At 39.1% G+C, this 25,555-nt stretch overlaps 1 protein-coding gene across 1 annotated transcript in view; it reads left to right on the plus strand.

Annotated features, from left to right (window-relative positions):
- The window catches only part of LOC136442993 (zinc finger matrin-type protein 3-like), a 61,214-nt gene extending 36,240 nt beyond the window's left edge, over nucleotides 1–24,974 (plus strand). The window contains exons 2-6 of the mRNA XM_066440036.1: nucleotides 9,927–10,135; nucleotides 19,153–19,215; nucleotides 20,809–21,002; nucleotides 23,261–23,418; nucleotides 24,604–24,974. Coding sequence (XP_066296133.1) covers nucleotides 9,927–10,135; nucleotides 19,153–19,215; nucleotides 20,809–21,002; nucleotides 23,261–23,418; nucleotides 24,604–24,872 — 893 coding nt within the window. The 3' untranslated portion in view covers nucleotides 24,873–24,974. The remainder of the gene's footprint in view (nucleotides 1–9,926; nucleotides 10,136–19,152; nucleotides 19,216–20,808; nucleotides 21,003–23,260; nucleotides 23,419–24,603) is intronic.
- The last annotated feature ends 581 nt before the right edge of the window (nucleotides 24,975–25,555 follow it).

Below are 25,555 nucleotides of genomic sequence, written 5' to 3' on the forward strand. Positions count from 1 at the left end.
ATTTTTTTCTGAAAAAATCTGAGAAGCAACAAATTAAATTGATATGTGAAAATGGCCTCAGGTGAAAATGGAGTGTTTGCAGTGGTTTTAAGTTTCCGGCAGCGCTATAGTCACATACTGCATTGGACAAAAATGTTTGCGGTGGTTTTAAGTTTGTGGTGAAACGTGACGGTCGCTGCAAAAACCCCGAACATGAAACCATCGCTAACATTGCTGCATTTACAGTATATTGCTGTTGTCGAGCTTGACGGCCCTTTGATTAATTGCCAAACGTGACGTCAGTGGCAGCCAAGCGCAACCGGCAATAACGTCAGTATGCCAAAGTTTAAATTACTGGCAGAAAACCTGACAAATAAGACGGGCTGTTGTTTATTACATTGTCATCAATCAAAGGATTTCATGATCGTTCATAAACTGCATGAAGAGACGAAGAAGCTCATTGGAGAAAGATCAGTGATGGGTAATAACTGCTATTCTCATAATTTCCCACCCTATATTGAATTTGGCAAAAATTTGTGAAATATCAAGTCAAGAACAGTGAATGTTTATAACTTTTTCTAAGGCCACACCAATTCAATTTCTTGGTTAACGGATTTTTTTTAAATTTGGCAAAAAAAATCATCTTGAAAACAGAAGGCTGGGGTGAAAACTTGCACCTGACCCTGTTCACTCCCTGAAACTGTGTGCACCAAAGTACAAACTTTCCTCTGAGATTCTGTTTTCCTGTTGATTTTCCAATCTAGCTTTTTTTTAAAATTCCATAAACCAAGAAATTAAATTGGTGTGGCCTAATGCTCAATGTACAATCACATTCAGCACTAGCCATACATGTATGTAAAAAAAAATGCATTAAATTGACACTTTGCCATTGACCATGATTTTTCCACATTTCTTACGAACAGCAATTGTGCATGGCACATTGAAGATGCAGATGTCATTTTTTTTACAGATTTCTGCCCAAATCTAAAACTGCTTTGTAAACATGTACCTGCAAAAGTGCACGCTTTCTTTGAACTCTTTTGAATTATGGATGAAAAAGAAAACATTTAGTGTCGGCGCCTCCAGCCATCATGTCAGTAACTTAGTTTTATCCCGCCTGCGTCTACAAGCTATTTGCGTCACTGCGATGTTCCGGCGGCGGCTCAAGTGCCTGGAGAATGGAGATAACGTCATAAAACCTCACTCTGTGTCGAAAGGAATCCCAGTTGAGACTGATGCACAGTGGTGCTCGTATATCATAGAGTAAACGTTTGAAATGTTTCGCTTATTGCCCAAAGGATTGTGACAAGCAAGCAGATGAAAAGTGGTGACTTGCTAGAGGTAGAAGGGAGGGTTTGACTTTGATACTTGGATACTGGACAGGAGACCTGGCACATCCCCGTCTTGTATCAGCCGTCTTGGAAAGGGTATGTCACCCCATAAGGGGCGGTATAACCCCAACGGTGCGTAAGCACGTCGACTGATGATGACTTGGATACTTGGATACTTTATTTCCTCTATTAGCAATCAGTGAGTGAATAGCTAATCTAAGACAAAATATTGAACATATCAAAAGAAGAAGATCCTCTGTGTGCTGTTGATTTTAACAATCTTTGGTATCACTGTCCATGTCATTTAAATTACACCAGAAGCACTAGAGAGGGAGAGACAGAGAAATGGTTTATTCAATATAAAATGCCATTGCAGCACAGGTGCTGAATTGCGGCTTCTGTACACAGTACGTCTTGCACATGTTATCAGGACTTTAAAATATAATTACAAATTGGAAATTGGATAAAAGTCTTAATCCTTATGTGATAAGGTATTAATAGGATTACACGAATTACACTAGCTGGTGGAAAAGTTAGAGTTTAACAACTTGAGACAGTTACTTTCCCAGCTTTTGCCTCAAGGAATTTACTGGATTGTCTGGCTTCCATTTTTTCAAACTTTAAGTCCCACCTGTCTCTTTGTCTGTTCATTTTCACCAGCATGCATTCCTATATATACAGGTGGCCCTTATAAGTTATAGCCAGCTCCTTGGAGGAGACATCAATCTTTTAACATTCAGATATAAATGTTCCACCAGAGGATGTGATGTCCTTGGTTCCACTAACTAACTATCTATCAGTTATTGATCCACAGTTTGTAAAAGAACCCAGCACACTTATCGTGAAGAGTAGGGGTGACCCGGTGCATGTGCTTGGCCAAAAACATGAGCTGTAGCAAAGCCGCATTGCACTACCACTAGCTACTTGAAAAAGCATCATGCTTCACCTCAATTGAGGATGACTGCTTTACCTTTCATACAAATGTACCTTCCTCGAGTACATGGCCTTCTTCTATCCCTCTGAGTGTATGCTGAAGCTAAGGGCTTAGTGCTAAAATGTAAGACGCAGCTTGAGATTATGGTTTATTGAAGACGTCTTACAGTCTGCGATGCGGTATTGCAAGGATCCGGTGGTGTTTATAGTCCACCAATGCATATCCTAAAGCACCAGACACTTCTGTATTACTAATGTCTCAAACTGACATTAGACCTAATAGTTTTGGTCCCAATATACAAATGTAGTGCAGGCATTATATACAGTAACGGTTGCCATATTGGCAATAGAAAAGTCACTTGTTTACAGGGATACTGTAAATGCAGAAATATTCGTGGTGGTTTTATGTTTGCAGTTTTTGCAGTGAACTCTTTACAGCAAACTTAAAACCACCGCAAAAAGCTGTTCCATTGTGTGACTGTAGCACTGCTATTGTTTCAAATGCGAACTCAAAACCACCGCGAACGCCTCATTTTCTCCCGCGAAATTAAATCCCTGCGAACATTTGTGCATTTACTGTACTAGGTTGGCCTTAAAGTGGTTTCAAATTAAAGCAACCGAGTTATTGAGGCTTGTTCGTCGTTAAAGTTGCAAAGATGCGCAAAGTCATCCATTAAGTTTTATGGTTGTGGTGCAATTTTATTGACTGTTACGCTTGGCTATTCTTACTTTCTTAATGGTTATGGTATTAAACTAATCATTTTGCCGATACGCATACTAATACTAAAGTATGTACTCGAGAAGCTGAGTTTCACTTTGTGCAGAAATATTGTATTTTCAATTCAAGTTCTCTATTGTGATTATTGATAATCTAGTTAAGGCCCAAGACACAGGCATTTTGATTACAATAGCGGCACATATCGGATTGTAATTTGATGACTGTGCTTGTAGATGAATGTACTACATTTGTACAGTTAAAAGTACCATATGTCACCATACCAATGTCCATTCTGTATCTGTATAGCATACCCTTCCATGTAATACTCTAGTTTTGAAGGCAAACAGCTTGGCAGCAGCTGGTTATATTTCAATGAACGACCTATCACGCCTAACCTTTGCATATCTAACTCTAGTATTAACTGCAAGCATTGTTTAAAGCTATATACTGTAAATGCATTTAAGTTTGCATGGTTTTTATTTCGCGCTAAGGCAGAGTGTTCGTGGTGGTTTTAAGTTTGCGGCAGCGCTATAGTCACATACTGCTACAATATCGGACAAAATTGTTTGTGGTGGTTTTAAGGTCGTGGTGAAACGATCGCCGTGAAAACCGAACATAAAACCACCGCGAACATTTCTGCATTTACAGTAGTTAGGATGCCTCTACTGTACTTGGTTTGACCTTTTTTCTACACGCCTTTTCTTGGAAATTTTTGAATGAGTCTGGTACATAAAAGTCTGTACATCACCTGATGATGAAACTGGACCGGTCCATTTCCCCAGGGGGTGCCCTCCAGCTGTTGGGGTCCTCAGCAGGATACCACCATCTATGGCCGTCCCTTCTATATTTTACTACGCCCGCAATACTTGGAAATCTTTACGTCTGCAGTCAGATTTTGCTTGCTTGGGGAAGGATTACAACACAGATACAGTAAAGCTTGTGCATGGTATTTCCTGTTATTTTTACAATATTACCTGATGGTCATTTAAAACCTTTAAGAAAAGATATCATGCTTTCCTTAAAGGAAATACTAAGACATATGTGATAAAGATTTATTCGCTTCGGCCAATTGCAAAGCAACCTGGTGACCTTAAGGATAGTAAATACTTTACTGCCTTTTTGTAAAGGCCAGAGTTTAAAGCCTTTAAGCTAATGGTATGTAACTCTGTCATCTTCTGGCTTCACAGACCCCTTGGTTCTTACCGAATGTTGAAAAAGAAAGATCATTCAATCCCCCTGTTTTAAGTAGATGAAAAGACAGCTGTTGCTTGAATTCAAGCGGCTCTCTGTTAAGTCTCTGGCGGCCATTTCCTAACCCGAAGGCAAAGAGAACAGTACAGGGATCAAGGCTTTTCCAGAGAGCTGTCAAAATCATGAATTCTACCACAAGTAAGTTGGTCACAATTTGTCTAGTTGTTAGAGCACAGGTGTTTTATTTCATCTATTCTTAAATGACAGGGACTTTAGCCTTAAGAAGTACTGTAGGGTAATTCCATGTCTTCTTGTTGGTTTAAATTCTGCTAAATAGCAGAGTTTATTGGAACATGTACTAGACAATTTCAATCAAAAAAGATAAAATACTCGTCTCACAGAATACAATGTACTTAAAGTCAATACAGTAGATAGTAGCTTGTCGTGGCTTGTATTCTTAGAACGAGTGGCAGATGTTTGGCGCAGATAAGGTATTGATCAAATCAATGGTCTCTCTACAAGAATTGATTTTTTGCATGTAGCTTATCTTGTCTATGCCTTTATCAATATGGACCACTCGTAACAGTGGTACAGGATTATTCCGTATAAACTAAGACTTAGATGATATTTGCTGCAAAATTGTTGTTACCTATTTTGGTAGGCGTACGATTTTAGATATTATTTTGCGGAACACAATGTAATATACAGCTGGTCAATTTGTCTCAACCATATTGATGGCTTGTCTCAGATGTTGACTCGGTTAAACTCAAAGCATGCAAGAGGAAGATAGCACACAGTTGAGTTCCAGAAATTTGTCTTTTGCTATTAGAGATGTTCTTCCCATAGAGTTTCATATTACCATTAACAAGTCGCTAACGGTTACCTTTATAAAACAAAGGTACATCCTTTAAGAGATTTCTGTCATCTTAAGGTTAGCGGGATAAATGGTCTTATGTGAGCTTAGGCGGAGACTTAATTCCCAAGAACTCCTTGTACGACTTACAAGCGACCTTGTGAATGAAAGTAGCCAAGTACTGTAAATGCAGAAATGTTCGCGGTTTTCGCGGTGAACTTTCAGCGCAAACTTAAAACCACCGCTAAGCGTTTTGCCCACCTATGACAGCAGCACTACTATTGTTTCAAACGCGAACTTAAAACCACCGCGTACACTCCATTTTCCCCTTAGGCCACACCAATTCAATTTCTTGGTTAACAGATTTTTTTTTTGAATTTCAGGAAAAAAAAGTCATGAAAACAGAAAGCTTGGGTAAAAACTTGCACCTGACCCTGTTCACTCCCTGAAATTGTGTGCACCAAAGTACAAACTTTCCTCTGAGATCCTGTTTTCATGTTGATTTTCCAACCTATCAGTTTCTTTTAAATCCTGTTAACCAAGAAATTAAATTGGTGTGGCCTTACCGCGAAATAAAAACCACGCGAACTTAAGTGCATTTACAGTATTGACTACCTTTCTGCAATTTTTGCGCAGAAAGAGACTAAGGTTTTGCAAACCTCCATCCCAAGTCAGATACAACATCCAAAGTAATCCGTCAATGGCAGCACCAATAACTGAATAACAGAGGGGTGATGAAACGTGCACAGTACATGGCACAGATACCCAATACCGCTAATAGATTGAATCAGCTTCAATGGTCTAATGTGGTGAAAAGCAGATGTTGGTTGTTATTGTATCTGACAGCACCTCTCCTGCCTTAGACAGAAACCTTCTTATCTTGCAGTAGGAACAATTGGTTCAAGGGTCGTCAGTTTGTCATCGTGTCAGGTGAAGGAACGCACCTGCAAGTGGGGCAAACTTCCTTCTGAAATAGAACACTGTAAATCTCCAAGCAGATGTTGGGGTGGAAAATCGTAACGTTCTCTGACTGGCTGCCGTGTTCGTAGCAGGTTTGGCTGGAAAACTGCTACGGAGGATTGTTTTCTTATCAGAAAATGTACTTGACTTTCTTTAGTAACTACTTATAAAAATGTACATATCAATTCAGATACTAATTTATATACTGGTTACACTGGTCTTCAGAGTCATTCTCAGTGATCACATGTGAAAGATAGTGGATGCTGTCTTAAAGCCCCCATCACAAATAAGAAATTCAGCATTTTCGGCCGAAGTACGGCCAACGTCCTGTCGATTACGCTGGCTTCGGGCGATTTTTAGGAATAAAAGTTGATCCATATATTGGCCTTTTACCAGGTTGGTCAATACTGACTTGTCCAAGAGATGGTACCATTTGGGGGATTTTTCGTTTTTAGTGTTCGACGGACGTCACCCGAGATTTTCATTTGAAAATATGGTCGACGCTCGGGCATTTTGAAATTCGGCAAGCTTCGGGCGATCTACAAAGTCGGCCGAAGCGCGCATGAATTGTGACGCCGGCTTAAACTTTTGATTCTTTAGAAAATTTACTGAATTGCTTGATTTATTTTGTTCTACGAAATGTTCTATCTGGATGTGTCTTAACTTGATCGACATAGTAAATGTTAGGATTTTCTAGTCTAACATCTGCTTGGAGATTGAGGATGTAGTGTAGTGTAGGGTTGTTGTAATTATTATAGTAGATTTGCCTTGGATAAAATGTCACCCTAATCTCTCCAGTAAGGCCATAATTATGCAAAATTCAATGTACATTTGTATAGTCAATCATTGGTTAAGTCATTCTGTTTCTTTAAATGTAGATGAAATTTTCAGCATCCTCTGATATGTTACCTTCCACAATTATGACACACTTAAAATTTTCTGTATTGACATGTTTTATGATCCCCATTTCCATGTGTTATATGAAATTACTAAATTGATATAAAAATCATGCCATAGAAACAGCCCCCCAAGGACCTTCTGGAAAAAATCTGATCAGATAACTTAGTATATAAACACATTGTTATTTAAATGCAAATTGTCATCATACAGTTATATCTAAGCCTACATCTCTACAAAAGATAAAATGTTAAAAGCTTTGATCCATAACATTATAGTACTTTATTTTTTCCCTTCTATCAAAGTACTGAGTTCCCTAGAGTCCCTTTTCTGTCAGTATCTATTGATTAAACCACTTCACAGCACTTTTATTTGTGCTCCTTTGAGGCTGATTATGACATCATTGCAGAGACCAAACATTAATTATTATTTTATCATTATTTCTTTATTTCAGGCTCTCACTGGCCCATATGACATAGGGACAAACATGAAAAACAAAGATTATATACAACATTTTGAGACAAACTAACAATATTATGGCTATGTGTAGAGGCGGCTCCATAGGTTGGTGAAAAATGAGTTCTTGTAAAAAGAGTCGGACCTAAGTACGGACTGTATAATGGCATTACTAGAATTGAAAATCCTATGTACAAAGGAGTGGCACTGTTTACGCCATCTGGCGTCGAAGGTATCGGTATGATTACACACGAACATTTCACTTGCGCTGCAAGATCTTGGGAAACTCATAATTATACGGAAACAATTGTTGTAGGCAATTCGACATTTCGACAGAACACTCGAGCGAAAAGAATTCCATAACTGCGCCCCAAAGAGTTGGGAGCAGTGAGACGCGAATAGTGTTTTCTTAATAGTAGGTGAACAAAGGCAAAATTTTCGAATTATAGTATTTGCTCGACAATACAGGCCCCTTAGTTGGGCAAGGATACAGTCATCATCACTCAGTCTGTCATTAATAGCAATTCCAAGATATACAAATGATGTCACAAATCTCAGACACTCTCCATACAGTTTGATCGACGGGAGCGGATGTAAAAGTGGCAAACTAGCACTCGGGAAGTACATGCAGCATATCTTGTTTACATTGAATAATACATCATTTTCTAAACCAAAGTCCTCACAAGTACTTACAAGTTTTTGCAGAGACTTAAGGCTAGGACATAACAAACACATGTCGTCAGCGTAAAAAAGATGGTTCACAAGGCAGCCTCCTATATAGCAACCTACTTTAGTACAACTGAGTCTCGAGCTTAAATCATCTATATATGCATTGAATAGTAGCGGGGATAGCAGACTCCCTTGCCTTACCCCATTTGATACATAAAAGCAGGGAGACAAAACATTGTTCCATCTAATACACATTGTTTGGTTCTGGTATCAATAAACCAGAAACCTCACCAAATACACCGGGACCTTTCTGTCAAGGAGTTTTTTAAATAGGGTCCAATGGTTTACCCTATCAAAAGCCTTGGAGGCGTCTAAAAAACAAGCAAAAAAGTAATGTTTATGTCGTATGCAAATGTTGAGTCTTTTGGTATCAAAACCCTTGTCCTGCTGGATTTCCAGAGCAAAAATATACCCCCACTGCTGAAGTGCCCAGACACCTTTGAAACAAAGGGTACTAGTTTGATATTGCTCATTTTTAGTTACTTCGCTTTACAACATCTGTGCGGGTGCGACATACGCATTCTAGAAATACCCTCAACCCGACAACTGTCAGGGCTAGCATACAGAACAAGCATGTGCAAACCGACAATTGTCGGGCTCAGCAGGACTAGGGTTAAAGATATACAATGTAGAACCTTAGATATATTTACTAGCAACATAGTTTGATTTTCACTGCCGGTCTCATTGTCTGTTTTTGTTTACTTTTAATTAGCCTATGGCCACGAATTTGCAATAATGTTTACTATGAAAAAATTCATCCATAATTTTGTATCTTATTGAGAATGAAACAATCTATAACATTGGGTCAGCAAAGGCAGCTCTCGCTGGTAACGGCTGACCAACAAAAGTACAGACGAACATACAAAATAAAGATGACCCACAATAAATGGAACAAAAAGTCATTACAATGTACATTAGAATACAACAATAATTATTGCATTTATCCTGCCTTGAACTAAAGGGTGAATATCCTTTCCAGAATTTTGACAACCTCCCAGTTCAAGGATGTGATACTTTGCCTCGAGATGCTTCAGATTCAGAGGTCGGAAATGAACCTGACCTAAAGATCACAACATTTCCTGTGTATCTTTCTATTCTTAAATGAAAAATAAACTACGGAGAGAACTTGCAAACAGACAGTTTTAGCTCGAGGTTGCTCTAGACACTGATAGTATTGAACCCGAGGGTTGATTTTTATTACTACTTTTAGACTCTCGTGAACTTGACTATCGGAACGAGGAACTCTATGAACGCAGAGGCACAGTACACTTGGGAGCATCCAAGAAACTTTTCCATTAGTCAAAACACTCGTCTGATAGACAGCTAAGCTTAAGGCTTTTTGATATTGTTCAACTATCACAGAATGTACTTTGCTTGAAAGAGCTTACTGATATATACATTTAATGTGGCGCCGACGGTGGCGCAGTGGCAGGGTATTTGGCCCCAGAACCCAGAGGTATCGGGTTCGAATCCGGGGTTTCCTGATTTGTCCCGTTGACGTTGTGCCCTTGGGAAAGACACTTAATACCACTTTCTTCACTTCACTCAAGTAAAAATTGAGTACCTAGCTTCGGTTAGGGACGTCCCTGGGATAGGACGTTAAATGGAGGTCCCATGTTTGAGAAGAGCCACACTTTGAGCACGTAAAAGAACCCACCACACTTATCGAAAATGAGTAGGGGTCCTTCCCGGTGCATGTGAGGGGATCATATAAATCTGTCTGGATATGCAGCTTGTACTGTTCAGTATAAACCTGATGTGTTACGCCTTGAGGCGTTTTACTGGGTATGCAAATATACAAACAAACAAACAAACAAACTAAATGTGTATGCAATGAAAATCGTATAACCTCATTATTTTTATGGACTGTTCCATTTAGGAGCCCAGCAGGGGGTTAAAAGGAAAGCAGAGGATGATCCGAACGACGGCATCCCTCCCAGCATGCTCCAGCCGCTGTACTGCAAGGTGTGCAACGTGAGCCTGAACTCCCCTCCGCAGGCGCGGTCGCACTACAACGGCAAGAACCACGCCAAGAAAGTACGACAGTACCTTAGTAAGACGCAGTTGTCACAGATGCAGGTATCACAGGTGAGTGTTTTATCTAGGAAGAACTTTACCTTAGAACTTTAAAGAATGGTAAGAGGGGGACTTACATTTGTAACAATTAAGGTCTCATTCCTATATTACTCCGAGTGGGTACCCTAAAAGAGTCCGTACCCCAAAAAATAAACGGCTGCATGAACGTGTGTTTATATCGGTGGGAAATTCCCTTTTAGCCAGCCCAGCTGATCTCGAGCATCAAATAAACTGATGAAAGCTTGTTTGTAACTGAAGAAATTAGCAGGCAAATTCGGTACCCGTGCGCAAGATCGGACGTGCACAACCCTGCATTTCAGGTGATGCGGTCGTGCGCTTTATAGCTAGAAAGTGCCTTTTGTAGGGTGTACCTAAGTGCAGTTTGTAATTGCCATAAACAGAGATTGTATGCAGTGAAAATGTTGGCAATTTTTTTTAATGATCTCAACATAGAATGAATGACCTTGGTGCATTTCCTATACATGTAGCTTCATTATGAACGCGCCCAATAATGGCATGTAAAACACATATTATAACATATTATAAAATCTCGGATAGGACTTTAAATGCAGGTCCCGTTTTTCAGGAGATCCACACCTGGAGCACATTAAAAGATCCCAAGGCACTTATCAATAAGAGTAAGGGCCCATTCCGGTGTGAGTGGATCAAATGAATCTGTCCAGATATGCAGCTTATACTGTTCAGTACAAGCCTGGTGTGAGGTGGTTTGCCAGGTATGCAATACAAACAAACAAACAAACAAACAAGCAAACAAATGTGTGATTCATATGGAAATTATTATTTTGTGAAGCAATTTTGCTGAGGGCATTCCGCATAATTATGTATATTGACCCCAGAAAATATGTGAAAGAGAAATACTGTGAGTCACAGCACACTCTAATGACAAAAGGTTGGCTTGGTGGGATGTAGGAATTGTGCTCACACATAGAAACACAATGTCTAAAACGGTTACACTTCCTCTTCCACTTCAAACATCACAATAACTGCGTGCCTCGTAAATGTTCGGTGTGGCCGAAAATGATCTCCCGCATCGCAAACCCTGTAAAGCCACAGGCAGAGAACGTTATTTGCCTCGCTTTATCATCGCTCTCCTCCCAGAGGCGTGAGAAAATGGGGGAGATTACCCCCATCCCTCACAGGTCATGTGTGTGGAGATTATGAGAACTCCATAAGATAAAGTACTATACCTGTATAACCTTCCCTAGCTGAGGCTGTAAACGCCAGAGGTGATAAATGCTAGGCTTGTAGCATTTTATTACCAGGGAAGCTGTAGCTAGTACATATACTACGTTGTACAGTAAATTGCAAGGATTTAATTTGGTGGTAGGGAAAAAATTTATTTTCGTATTAGTTTTAAGATCACAGTTAAAATACTGTAAATGCAGAAATAGTTGCGGTGGTTTTATGTTCGCAGTTTTCACGGCGACCGTTTCCAACTCAGACTTAAAACCACCGCAAACATTTTTGTCCAATACTGTAGCAGTATGTGACTAAAACACTGCCGCGAAATTAAAAACACCACAAACACTCCATTTCCCCATAGCGCGAAATAAAAAACATGTGAACTTAAATGCATTTACAGTAATGGGGTTAAGGGCAAAAGATGTAAGACAGTTTTAAGTTTGTGGTCAAGACTTCACAACGAAAACCATGAGCATTAAACTTTAATAAACATCATTTTACAGTATTTAAGGATTTTTCCTTTGTTTATTTTTAATAGTTTTTGTTTTGTTGGAATTCAAAGTCAATGTCAATAGCCTTTTCTCCTTTTGTTATATAATATATATATATAATACATATAGTAAGTATACCCTTCCTCTGTCTTGTTACCTCCGTGAAAATAGAGGTATCGTTTTCGATGTGTCTGACTGTTTGTGTTGTCTCATGTTTGTGGTCAGTATACAAATGTACTCGTCTGAGAACCTCTGAATGGATTGTATGTGATAGTCAGATGATATTTGGTATGTCAGTAGATCTTGAGATGGCAAAGCTTTAAAGTTCAAGGTCGATTATTGGCCTACTTGGGCTTTTCTTGGTACTGCAGCAAAATTAAGTCTTCCTGTTTTTGTATCTTTTGTCCTGTACTCCTATGGACTTGATTTTTTGGTGGTAGATACAATGTAGCTTTTTATGTCAGGAAAAAGTGGTGTAGGTTTGGGCCCCTATTCAACTTGTTTTGGTAAAAGTCAAGGTTTCAGAACACCCCTTGGGGAAATTTCATAGACCATCCCAGGAGCTACTATTTAGCAGGAGACTGAACTTTTGCCCCATGTGAGGAACTCAGTACTCCAGCCTGGTATCAGGGTTATGTTGTTTAACATGTGTGAAATTGCTTGTGGGGGAATCCAACTTCCTTACATGGCAGGTAGTCAGTGGCTGTGCCAGAAAATCTGTCATGGCCTGAAGGTTTGAACTGCACTGATTTATGGAGCTTAGGGGTGATGGCCTCGAAAATAGACAACTAGACAGCTCACGACGTTTAAGGTATGTGCGCAAAAGGACAGAGAGACATCACTGGAATAAACAATATGGTAAAGAATAAAGAAAATGGTACAGTAAAAAAAAATCTGTTAACCAAGAAATTAAATTGGTGTGGCCTTAGGAACTATATAATAGTAACTATAGTTCCTAAGGCCACACCAATTTAATTTCTTGGTTAACAGATTTTTTTGATTTTAGCACAAAAATATTATGAAAACAGAAGGCTGGGGTGAAAACTTGCACCTGACCCTGTTCACTCCCTGACATTGTGTGCACCAAAGTACAAACTTTCCTCTGAGATTCTGTTTTCCTGTTGATTTTCGAATCTAGCATTTTTTTAAAAATTCTGTTAACCAAGAAATTAGGCCACACCAATTTAATTTCTTGGTTAACAGGATTTATAAAAACTGCTAGGTTGGAAAATCAACATGAAAACAGGATCTCAGAGGAAAGTTTGTACTTTGGTGCACACAATTTCAGGGAGTGAACAGGGTCAGGTGCAAATTTTCACCCCAGCCTTCTGTTTTCATAACTTTTTTTCCTGAAATTAAAAAAAAAAATCTGTTAACCCAGAAATTGAATTGGTGTGGCCTTACGAACACCTAAGGGAAAAGTGACCAAAAAATTAGTGCCCCAAATATTGTTTGATGTCCCAACTTCTAGGAATCATACGTTGGGTGGTCCCTAGTAAAACGGGATAAGATGCAATTTTCTCTGGAATTGCGAAGGTTTGTCTGATCTATTGTGTGTGATTAGATTTCTCCTTACTCCCTAAGCCTTACTGTGACACAAATTATCAGCGCAGAGGACTTAATGGGAAAACACTCATCTTGGAGATCCATCCATGGGACATCAACTTATGATGTCTGAAAATAGATAGAGTTCATTACTGACAAAGCTGGCAGTAGTTGGGCCATATTGATTTGATTATATAGATGACATCCTCTGGGAACCCCAAAACTGATGCGAGCGTGCTAATAAAAAAAGTTTGGCAAAAGAAAAGTTGCCTTCACTATGAAATCTACGTGGTCAGGAAGGATAAACAAAACTTAACACACAGAGCATGGTATACTAAATAATAGATTCTTCATTTTTGTTCTTTCTTTGACTTTGGAGTTGACTTTGGCATTCTACGACATTAGTACAGTCATTAGTATAGTAAAGGATGAAAAAAACTAAACACACTGAGTATGGTATACCGAAGTATAGATTCTTCATTTTGCTCTTTCAAAACTTCTTTGTTTTCAGAATTGACTTTGGCATTCTTCGACATACTATCCGTTTTCCAAAATATTTTTTTGCAATTCACAACAAAATTTTCTTATTTTGCGGCTGATTTTTACTATTTACAGTATGACCAAAAACTTTCTTTTGTTGGAAACAGATTAGAATTGATGTCATCCACATAATCAAATCAACATGGCCTTATTTATACTAATGAGGGCTACGTTAACTGCGTCTGGCATGTATGTGACACATTTTGATACCAACTGTTAAAACTGTCATGTCCACCCATATACTGTCACTGTGACAACAGGATCCCCAGGACTGGGGTGACTCCTTAAATTTGTCTTGTAATTAGCCAAGCCGCCGAGGCTTTGCAAATTGTCACCACATTTTAGACTCAAATGACTTTCCCTCCATTAGCGAATGGAACTGCTATATCAGGATGAAAACGCAGTACTGTAAATGCATTTAAATTTGCATGGTTTTTATTTCGTGCTCAGGGGAAAGTAAAGAGTTCGCTATGGTTTTTAATTTGCAGCAGTGCTATAGTCACATACTGCTATACAGTATTGTACAAAAATTTTCGTAGTGATTTTAAGTTCGCAGTGAAAGGGTCGCCGCAAAAAACGCGAGCATAAAACCACTGCTAACATTTCTGCATTTACAGTATAAGGTTATTGGACCATTCTGTCTCCCCTTGATAGGGTCTTTGATAAGACTTCAAAATAGATTTTACGATCCCAAGACATTAGCTTGTAACTTATTTGTCTTGGCTTGTACAAAGTTTCTCATTTAACTGCGCCTTGACTTTATCATGTTTCCTCTCTTTTCATTAGTCATTTAATGGGAGCCTTAGCCAATGTATCAAAAGCATCTTTTTAGAGTGACTCATGGTAAAATCATCTCTGTAAGAAGGACTTATATTCTATCATTTTCTTTTGGATTATTTCCTCTAGGGATAGATATGGGTCAGATTTGTTTATTGTTTTTGTGAAGGATATCCATTAGTGAGTACATGATACGTACTTCACTAATCTTCCTGGAGTCGCCAAATCAATTAGGAGTTTTTCACGTTTTATGGGAAGATTGGGAAAGACTAACTGTAATTCACTTTATCGTAACGGTAGCAAAATTTCACGGTGTAAGGAAAATGGACATTTTCACTGAACTCTAACTTTACCGTGGCGCCAAGTGATTTACAGAACGGATGTGTGAAGGAATCATGAATAAATACAACAGTTTTTTTCACAGTGATGATAAGTTCACGGTACAGAGGTGACGTGAAAACAGTGAACATAAAGTTACAGTGAAAGAAACAAGAATTACAGTAACTGTAGTTCATGTGGACTTTACTAACTTCTGCATCTAGATCTTGGGCCACGACTCATAGTGCATGGTTCATACTGCCTGGGGCACCACTTTCCTGCCCACCTAATTTGTACCACTATCTACACACTCAGGCAAAGGCCATCTTCAAAGGCTTTTCCTTATCAGATTTATGTGTTCCTTAGGAATTCACATCCATATTAGGAACCCCTTTGAAACTGAGTTTTAATTTTCAAAAAGGAGTTTAGGGAAGAATCCACCTTCTTGCACTTATGTCAGAGAATTCATTTCTTTTGACACTTCATATTCATGTTAAAAAAATAAGTAACAAGGTAGTGTGTGTCAAACATTGAAGCTACTTAAGTTGACCATGCTTGCAAGTGAAGACAGCGGTATTTCTGTACATACTGTCTAAATGATAGGCAAATTTGTACACGTTTAGCTCTGAGCTCTCAATATGTCTCTTCGATTGATTTATGTCCCTAATGCCCCACATTCTATTTTGTCCCTGATGACAACTGTAAGGCCACACCAATTTCATTTCTTCGTTACCGGATTCAACAAATTTTTAGCACGAGGACATCATTAAAACAGAAAGCTGGGGTGAAAACTTGCACCTGACGTCATGACCCTGTTCAATCCCTGAAACTGTGTGCACCAAATTACAAACTTTCCTCTGATATTCTGTTTTCCTGTTGATTTTCCAATCTAGCATTTTTTTTTAAAATTCCGTTAACCAAGAAATTAGATTGGTGTGGCCTAAGGGTGACAAATATCACACTTTTCCAAGATGTACTTGTGACAAATAGGTCTGCTTTTAAAACCTTTCAGTTTCGCTTGAAAACCTCATACATCTACCACTCAAACTAGAATTTTTGATGTGGCGTTTTATCCTTGTCAGCAGGCCTAGGTATTCACTCTAATTAAGAGATCTAATGATATATCGATGGATTGTTGTTTTAGATGCTCCAGAAAAGCTTGGGGCGTTTTTTCTGGATTCCTCTAACAAACGCAGAGCCAATTACGTTTTCATCAAATCTGTCTGTTTGATATTTTGTATGAAGGACCTCAGCTTCAAATGATGAATGTACAAGTTGAACAGAATTTATGCAGTGCACGGCAGCGTTTATGTTCGCTCTGTATCACAGAGTTATTGCGGGAGACGACGCCAGAATTACAAGTTTAGCACAGGTAAATCTAGCCGATAATAGCCGTACCGCATGTCAGGGAAGATGAACGAGGCAACAAATTAAGCGGAAGTTTACTGGAAAAATGCCTGCAGAATTAGATTTTCGGAAACACTGACTGTCAAATGAGACTTTGAGTTTTGTGGACACAAGTTTTAGAAAAGTTATGATGGTACAATAGAAAAGTTATGATGGTACAATGAAGAATTTAGAGAGAGATGTTGGATTCCATAATCTACCTTATTATTATTGGGCAGGTCGACTACTCTCTCTTTGCAGCCAGGGGCTGAATTGCGAGGAGAGCACAATTGGTGGGGCTGAATCGCAAGGGTCTGGAGCGGCTGCCATTCGGCGCTTACTCAGGTGACCTCAATACGACAATTGCCCCATGTGCGACCATAGGACTGTAGGTTTTGAACCACTCACACCGGGAAGGACCCCTACTCTTTTCGATAAGTGCGATGGGTTCTTTAACAAGCTCGAGTTGTGGCTCTCCTCAAACGCGGAACCTCCATCTAACGTCCTATCCGAGGGATGTACACCCCTTCTAGATGTGATACGAATGCATTACTTCTGCAAGTTAGTCATAGACTATGGCGTCTGAATGCTGGAGGCATTTAACTTAGTTTTGTGGACGCAAATTTTAGAAAAGTTATCATGGGACAATCAAGAATTTAAAGAGAGATATTAGATTCAATAATCTACCATACGCCCTCTAGATGTGAGACGAATGCATTACTTCTGCAAGTTAGTCATACATGTAGACTACAGTGTCTGATTGCTGGAATCATAAAACTAAGTTTTGTGGACACAAGTTTTAGAAAAGTTATCACGGTACAATGAAGCAACTACCTGACTTGAATTTATGTGCCATTATGTACTGAATTACACTTGGGAGCTCATGCCACTGTGCTGAATTACTTAGGTGCATTCAGGGTGCCATAGAAAAATGTCTTTTTAAGCTGGCAAACACATCTAGGTGGAACAAATTACTAACAGAGACGACGAAATGTGCAAGGCTAAGAACTGTGTAACATAACATGCAAAAATGAATGGATTGGGTATATCTCGGATGAAGGAAAATTACTTCTGTCATCAGTAATGTCCTTGCTCAGGCTTATATATACTCTTTCCAGTCAGCTTTTTCATCTAGATGATGGTATTATCTTATGTACTAAATTTTTGTGATAAGGCCGCAGCAATTTATTTTGTTGCTTCTCGGAATAGCCTGTCCTGTTTTTCCCATTTTGAAAAAAAAAAAAAGATTGGGTCCCTATTCCCATTCACAAATTTTTACCCACGATTTTACTATTTGTCAAGTTGTAAAATTCAATAGCCACAAAAATAGATTAATAATATTTAAGGCCTGCACATACCTAAAAAGTATGGTCACATTGATCATAAGTTATATCAAAACTATTTCTCAATATCAATCCATATATTACACACTAGATCAAAGAAAGGGGTGCATTGCATATACATGTATGAGCCATACAAATCTGAAATTTGAATAATCCTCTTAATCTTTATGTTATGTAAACCCTTATCTTCACCCAGACTATTTGCAAAAACTATTATCATCATAAATTTAATTTTTTTTCCCTGTTGCTCTGATTTTTTTCTGAAAAATCCAAGAAGCAACTAATCAAATTGGGGTGGCCAAATAAAGCTGAATCTGAATTCAACAGTGGCACCAAAGCAGCCATAGTACTCACTGGGATCAAGAACGATTGACCATTGATAAATGCGGAGTTTAGAATCTGCCTCTCTCGACAACAGAGGAAGATCGGCATTTCTACCATTTACTCGCAATGATGAAACAGTCTTGCGGGCCCCTCCGCCACAAATCACCGAAAATGGTGGACGCTTAAATTGCTACTGCCAGCACAAATGGACAGTTCTCAACGACGGGGCATTTTATGGAAGGGATTTGACTTCATTACGGCTGGTGATAGCAACTCGTAGATACTTAAATTTTCATTAACTTCTAATTGCCCTAGCCTCCGTGTAAATGGTGCAAGAGCAATTTTTCCTGGCTACTATTAGTGGTAACGACCAACTTTTATTTGCTGTGCAAAGACACAGAGAACTGACTGCAAATTCAAGTTTGCAGCCTTTTAAATTGATAATTGGGGGGGAGACAAGCAGAGCATTTTCTTGCACATAAACTGTATATTTTGTATGGTCGTTTTTATGGATATAATGTACAATGCCAAGATTTAACTGTGTGTTTATGAAGTTTATTTATAGAAACAATTTAGATAAGTCACAGCTTTGTCAATGGCAGAGGTCTGCTTAGGTTTTTACCTTCAATTGTGTTAGTGATACTTATGGTGATAAGATTTTGTGGCATCGTGTGGTGCAATCGGTAGGGTGTCTTGCCCGGAACCGAGAGGTCCCGGGTCCACTGCTATGCCCTGATGTTGTGCCCTTGGGAAAGGCACTTGACACGACTTTCCTCACTCCGCCCAGGTGTAAATGGGTACCTGACTTTGGTGGGGAAGGTCGTCTTGAGGTCACCCGCTGGCGCCAAATGGCAGCCACCCAGACCCTTGTGACAGTTCCACATAGTGCAAGTGTGGAGCAAATATGTATCTGTTGTGTATTATGTGATTGTAAACCCTGCAGCAATTCAGCGTGGGTAATTTCTGACCAATAAACCATTATTTTTATTATTATATAAGTACATTATATCAGACTTAGCCAATACAAGACCACACAAATATTGAACCCGTATGTTATGATTTTCAATCGCTAAAACACCAATAAACCTTTCCATATCTACAGGACGATGCGAGTGAGACTGCAACAGTAGTAGCGCCACCTACATGTACCCCTGAGCATGACAAGGTAGCATTTCAACCTTCGTTTACACTGCAAAAAATTGACATGAGGTTCCCGCAAATGGTTAAGATGGAGTATGTTAAGTTTTCTTCAACAGATGTTTTGAGTTACATTGTATTGGCAACTGAGTTGTTGTCTGTTTGCTTGTGGACTGAATAAGGACCAAAACCTTTCTGAAGTCCAGTGAAAATAAAACAAAATTGTTGACTGTTTTAATCGTAAAGTATGCATACTAAAAGATATATTTTTTCTACAGATGTTTTGAGTCATTGGCAACTGAGTTGCCTGTTTGCTGGTGGACTGAAAAAGGACCAAAACCTTTCTGAAGTCCAGTGAAAATAAAACAAAATTGTTGACTACGCCAAAAATACTAGTAGTTACTCAAGCAACTGGATAAAATTTTGAATCAAAATTTCATGACAAAATTGTTGACTGTAATTGTAAAGTATGCATACTAAAAGATTATGCTTTGATTCTCTTTCCAATTTCTGGAGGTTCATAACAGATTGAGACAGTTAATACATGTCTAAACCTGTTTGAATAATTATGTTTTGTGAGATTCATCTGGTAAATGACAAAGTTTATGGAAAGAGCCAACCACACTTCATAGTAGTTTCTATTTGAATCAGTAAAATTGTACAGAATTCTTGAAAAAGGTTTAATTCAAGTTTTGTTCCTTGGCAAACTTTTTCTCAATCAATCAATCAATCAATCAATCAATCAATCAATCAATCAATCAATCAATCAATCAATCAATCAATCAATCAATCAATCAATCAATCATTCAATCAATCAATCAATCAATCAATCAATCAAATGCTATGGGTTTTTCATGAAAATGTTCTTGGACTGTTCTTGCTTTGATGATAATGGAAGAGAACTTTAAAAAGCCAATGACTGAATTTGACCTGATCATTCAACACAAAAGCAGAACGATAAACAATAAAGTAGGAATAAGTATTTGTGGTGAACCTCATGGCAGTTTTTTGTTGTGTAACTGTCAGCTGTAGTTCAGAGGGTTCTAATCTCCCTCCAGAGAATCTGGTATAGTTTGTGAGTAAAATTGTTGCACAGAAAAATATGTTCACTTCTATCAATTTGAAAGCAACACTGTGCAGCCCTAAAATATGTAATCTACCCTTTCATTGGTTGGTTTGGTGGTGGTACAATAAATGCAATGTACATATTTGCTCATTACAAAAGAGTCATTGCATTTATCTTTTCAATAACTTTTCTAACATTTCACTATAATTAGTTTAGTTTTACTAGCAAGCCTGAACTACATTACATTTAGCATCTACTAACAAAATTCCACCAGGGTACATAATTCCGCCACCCTGAAAAGATACGTCCAAACATATCTCCAACCCAACGTCCCCCAGTACATGTATAATGCACTCTTGTATATCTTAACTGTGCATACCTGGGGGGGTGCTGCACTGGAGATCTCTCAAATCCACTCTTTTTGAAAGTGGCGGATTTATGTAACCCGGCAGAATAATGTTAATGGAGGTTACATTTTGTAATTTATATCAGGAGATAATAAATTTGTGTCGTCCGTAAGTATTTTTCATAAGTTGAACTTGTGTGTTGACCCAGGAATCGGCGGGGGAAGCGGCGGACGCGGAAGCGAGCGAAGACCCCAGTCGGTTCGACTACTGTAAAATCTGTGGGGTGACGTTCAACTCAGCGGTCCACGCGCAGTCACACTACCAGGGCAAACCCCACGCCAAACGGTTAAAGGCCCTAATGGCCGCCCAGAACAGACAAGATGGCGCCGGGGCAACTACAAGGTAGATCTCATGTCCAACTTCGTCAAAATCATAATTTTTCATAATTCATAATACTTATGTGATGTACTGTAGATGCAGAGATGTTTGCAGTGGTTTTATTTTCGCAATTTTTTGCGGTGAACTCTTTACCGCAAACTTAAAACCACCGCAAAAAGCCGTTCAATTGTGTGACCGTAGCGCTACTATTGTTTTAAACACGAACTCAAAACCACTGCGAACACTCCATTTTCTCCCTACCACGAAATTAAATCCCCGCAAACATTTCAGCTTTTTTAGTATCTCAATCAAACTTTCGGGTCAGTACCGTATGTACATTTCTACATTGTGTATTTCTGAGTTTTTGGACAATGATAGATTTTGTTAGCAGCAATTGTCTGCTTCACAGAGATTTTAGGTATCAGATACCATGTTAAAAGATTAGTTGCAAGCACATGTACTTTCCACAAAGAAATAGAATATGATACAACTCAGATGACCTACGTTTTTACAGTTTATCTACTACATTGTAGTAGACGTTTTTTACAGTTTATCCAAGTTGATCAAGAAATGTTTTTTACAGTTTATGCAAGTTGATCAAGAAACGTTTTTCATAGTTTATCTAAGTTGATCAAGAAACGCCCAGAGCAAAGGGCAGTCCCACCTTGACCTCTGAAACATCGCTCCGCACGAAATTTCGCTGTCGGGCAATTTATCTGATAGCCTGTACTGCACAGTAAATGGCTCCGGTACAGATAAGAGTAGTTTTGTCACGTACCATTATCATCAGCTTTCATGGCCAGTCCAGACTCCCCATTACAAGATGCCCCTGCTGAGACAATATATCAGCTTGAGCAGGGCTCGAAATTAGTCTTTGGAAATAGGTGCACTTGTGCACCCATCAAAAAAAATTAGCTGCACAGAAAGAATTTTGGGTGCACCATAAAATTACGTTGAATGTCAACAAAAGTTTTATGCTCTTAAGAACTCGAATCTTTAATTCTATAGCTAACTTCAAAATTTTGAACAAGTAATACATGTACATCAAATAAAGTACAACTTTTACTAAAGGTTCTATTGCTTTTTCTGATACTTATATTTCAAGAATATAAATCTGTATACTAGTGTATAGCTTACAAAAATATCTAGGTGCACTGGTGCACCCAGAGTGAAAAATTAGGTGCACAGCTCCAATTTTGGGTGCACACAGGTGCACATGCACCCAGTATTTCGAGCCCAGGCTCAAGCCTTCCTCTATCTGTTCTGGATGGCAGACTCCTAATGGTCTGACTGTGGAAATCAGACGGGAGTCCTATTTGTATCACTGAATGGTAATGGAGGGTAAGCTGTGATCTGAAAGAGCAAGTAGCACACGCTGATTAAAAGAGATTGTTGGAAAACATCCCGTGTGTGCCTTTTAGAGGGTGAAAATAAGTGGGAATTGTGTAATGGAACTTTAAAAGAAGTGCTTTTTTTATGGACGTAAAGAAAGTGGCTTTTTGCTGGTAAAAAAAAAAGTAGAAATTTTGGATGGACTTAAAGGTAACCAAAGCAATATTATAAAAAATGCTGAAATCTTTATGGTATAGTGACATTTACTAACACTATTCAGCACATTTGCGTAATAACTTCATACTTTGAGCATTTCAAAACCCCGCAAAACCGTGCCGTACGATGATTCCCTTAGTTTCGCAAGCCTACAGAAACTCCGGCCACGATTTTCAGTGAGTTCGCACACCACAATGACGTCATATTTTTGCATGATGGACTTCGCTATACATTGTGATAGTGTTGTTCGAAGCAATCATGTATAGAAATGACTATTAAGTAGATTGACTTTCGAAATTCGATTTTTGGGCCCTAGTATTGCTTGGGTTTCCTTTATAAAGATGGCTAATGTTGATGGGCTTAAAAAGTGGCTATTTTTGGATGGACTTAAAAAGATGGCTACATGTATATTCCTGTTGTTTTATACATTGATCTCAGCTCTTGACATTACCATACAAATGGGCTTCAAGATGTAAGGTTCTAGGCTGGATGTACTTACTATCAGACATTACGTCTTTGAGCATTCTTCATCTTATATGTCTTTCCCTCTCAAAGAAAAATTGGATAAACAAGAATTTACTTGAGTTGGACGAGTGCAACCCCTTTTCCAGAACGGTGCAGCTTGACATCAATGGTTCCAAAGTCAATCTTTTGGTCTGTATGTTGCACTTGAATCCAACGCACGTAAACCTTCTTTATCCAAGTTTTCTTTGCCCCTCTGTGTCCTTGTGTAGGCAAAAGTCGCAGTTCTTGTGCCAGACGTGCAATATCTACCTAAACTCTCAGACTCAGTTGGAAAGCCATTTGTCCAGCATGAAGCATCAACGGAAGGCCACGCTAGACAAGCAGACGTCGCAGGCGCTCCGGGGGCGCTGGGCTGGGGCCGACACAAGTAAGTCAGCTATAGCTGTGCTACATGTACATGCATGTGTGAGTGGCTAGATTTGTGAGAAACGACGGCAGAATTACAAGTTTAGCACAGGTAAATCTTGCAGATAACAGCTGTACCACATGTCAAGGAAGATTAACGAGGCAACAAATTACTGAGAAGTTTACTGAGAAAATGCCTGGAGAATCAGATTTTCGGAAACACCGACTGTCAAACAAGACATTGTAGCTAGAATTTAAAGAGGGATGTTGTATTCCATAAGATATTATACTCCCTCTAGATGTGAGATGATTTCTGTTTAACTATATGGTCATATTACAGAAGGGAGCTTCACAAAGTTCAAAATAATGGAAGATGTATGTGTGTAAAGAAATTAATCGATAAGGACAGCCATGAATGCCCGTCACACAGTCAACGAGGTTCGGCCGTATTTGTTGATCACCACAAGGTTGCGGTACTGGTTGCCTGATTTTAGAATCAACAGAGGGTCATGCATATTTTTCACCTGAAAATCTATCCTTTCATATCCAACAGCTTGGGGAGCTTAAAAAATCAGCCAATCCCTAAAAATTGTTAGCTGATCAAGAGAACATTGGGTGTATTGCTGTTAATGTAATTTAGAGGTTGTAGACGCCTTGGTTGATCAATTTTCATGCTGTGTGCCCACGGCCTCATAAGTGGGCAAACAAATCATCAAACATATCTAACAAATGAAGTCTCTAACAGAGGTAGATGTTGCAGACAGCATCCACTGGCTTTCATCTGTCATCAGCATCATTCCGCCGTCTGAAGGACAGTTGATGCTGTCTGAAATGTCTGACTCTTTTAGAGACCTTTTGTAACACACAAGGATTGTCCCTGGACTTCTACTGTAATTTTCGTTTCTTTCACTGTCACTTTATGTTCACTGTTTTCACGGTCACCTCTGTACCGTGAACTTATCATCACCGTGAAAAAACCTGCTGTAATCATTTATGATTCCTTCACACATCTGTTCTGTTCAGTGAAAATGTCCCTTTTTCTTTACACCGTGAAATTTTGCCACGGTGAAGATAAAGTGATTTACGGTAACCTTCATCAGTGAGTCATCAAATAGGTTTGAAAAACAATGCACTGTTTGTTTTTACTTTTTATCGTTAAGAACTGCCTCAAACTGAACTGGAAATTGTTTGTATTTGTGTTGTACAGATGGAAGGGTAGGAACTCCACTCTTCCCCGTGGGCCCAACGTTCGTGCCGGCCTCCTCCCCAGCCCCCTCCCCTCCCCCAGCGACCAAGCCCCCCAGGGTGCCCAAGGACCTCCTGAACTGCATAACGCCGTCGGGGAAGTTCTACTGCGCGGCGTGCAACCTGACGCTCAACTCCGAAGCCCAGTTCCGACAGCACCAGGAGAGCAAAAAGCACCGCGCCAAGAATGCTGCTGCTAAGAAAACGGACGTGCTGGCCGTGCCCACATGACCTGCGGGAGAGCTGTAGCTCTGGGTTCTCTTATTAAGTTATGCAAAAGAGGTTAAAGCTTTTGGCAGGGAAGGTAGCAAGGGGTGCAGTTATTGAGTTCAGATTTTGGGGGGATTTATCGTTCAATGTTCATTCTAGGCCAAAAACAAAAGTATCGTCTTTGAAATGATCCTATTGGAGCATTTTCTCAATGTTAGATCAACAGCAGTCAAGCATTGCCAAAACTCTTTACCTACATATTAAGCTTATACCAATGGTGGAAAGGTGCAAATTTATATCTGATGAAATATTTTCCTCATATTTTCTGACTGGAAATGTGACATATTTCCTGTGAAAACAAACATTCTGGGAGAAATCCCTTTGTCAGTTGATCTATATTCTAGACTACAAACAAATGATTCCAAACAAACAAAATTAAGAGCTGCCAATATCACACTTTTGGAGAATACAAACTATTCTTTACCTGGAGAACTGCTACATTGTTGGTAATCTGTTGAGAAAAAGTCCTTTCGCCATTGCATTTTTAACGACTGTTCAAGCAACAGCACTCTTTGGAAGAGTAATACATCAGCGCCACCTTGTGGCCCAACTTGGCACAGCACCCCTTCCCTCCTTCCCTTATCAAAGTGTGATGTAGATATTCCTGACTGAGTTTGTCCAAGAGATTTGTAGAAGAAAGTTGA

The sequence above is a fragment of the Branchiostoma lanceolatum genome, chromosome 10 (assembly GCF_035083965.1).
Source record: "Branchiostoma lanceolatum isolate klBraLanc5 chromosome 10, klBraLanc5.hap2, whole genome shotgun sequence".
NCBI lineage: Eukaryota > Metazoa > Chordata > Leptocardii > Amphioxiformes > Branchiostomatidae > Branchiostoma > Branchiostoma lanceolatum.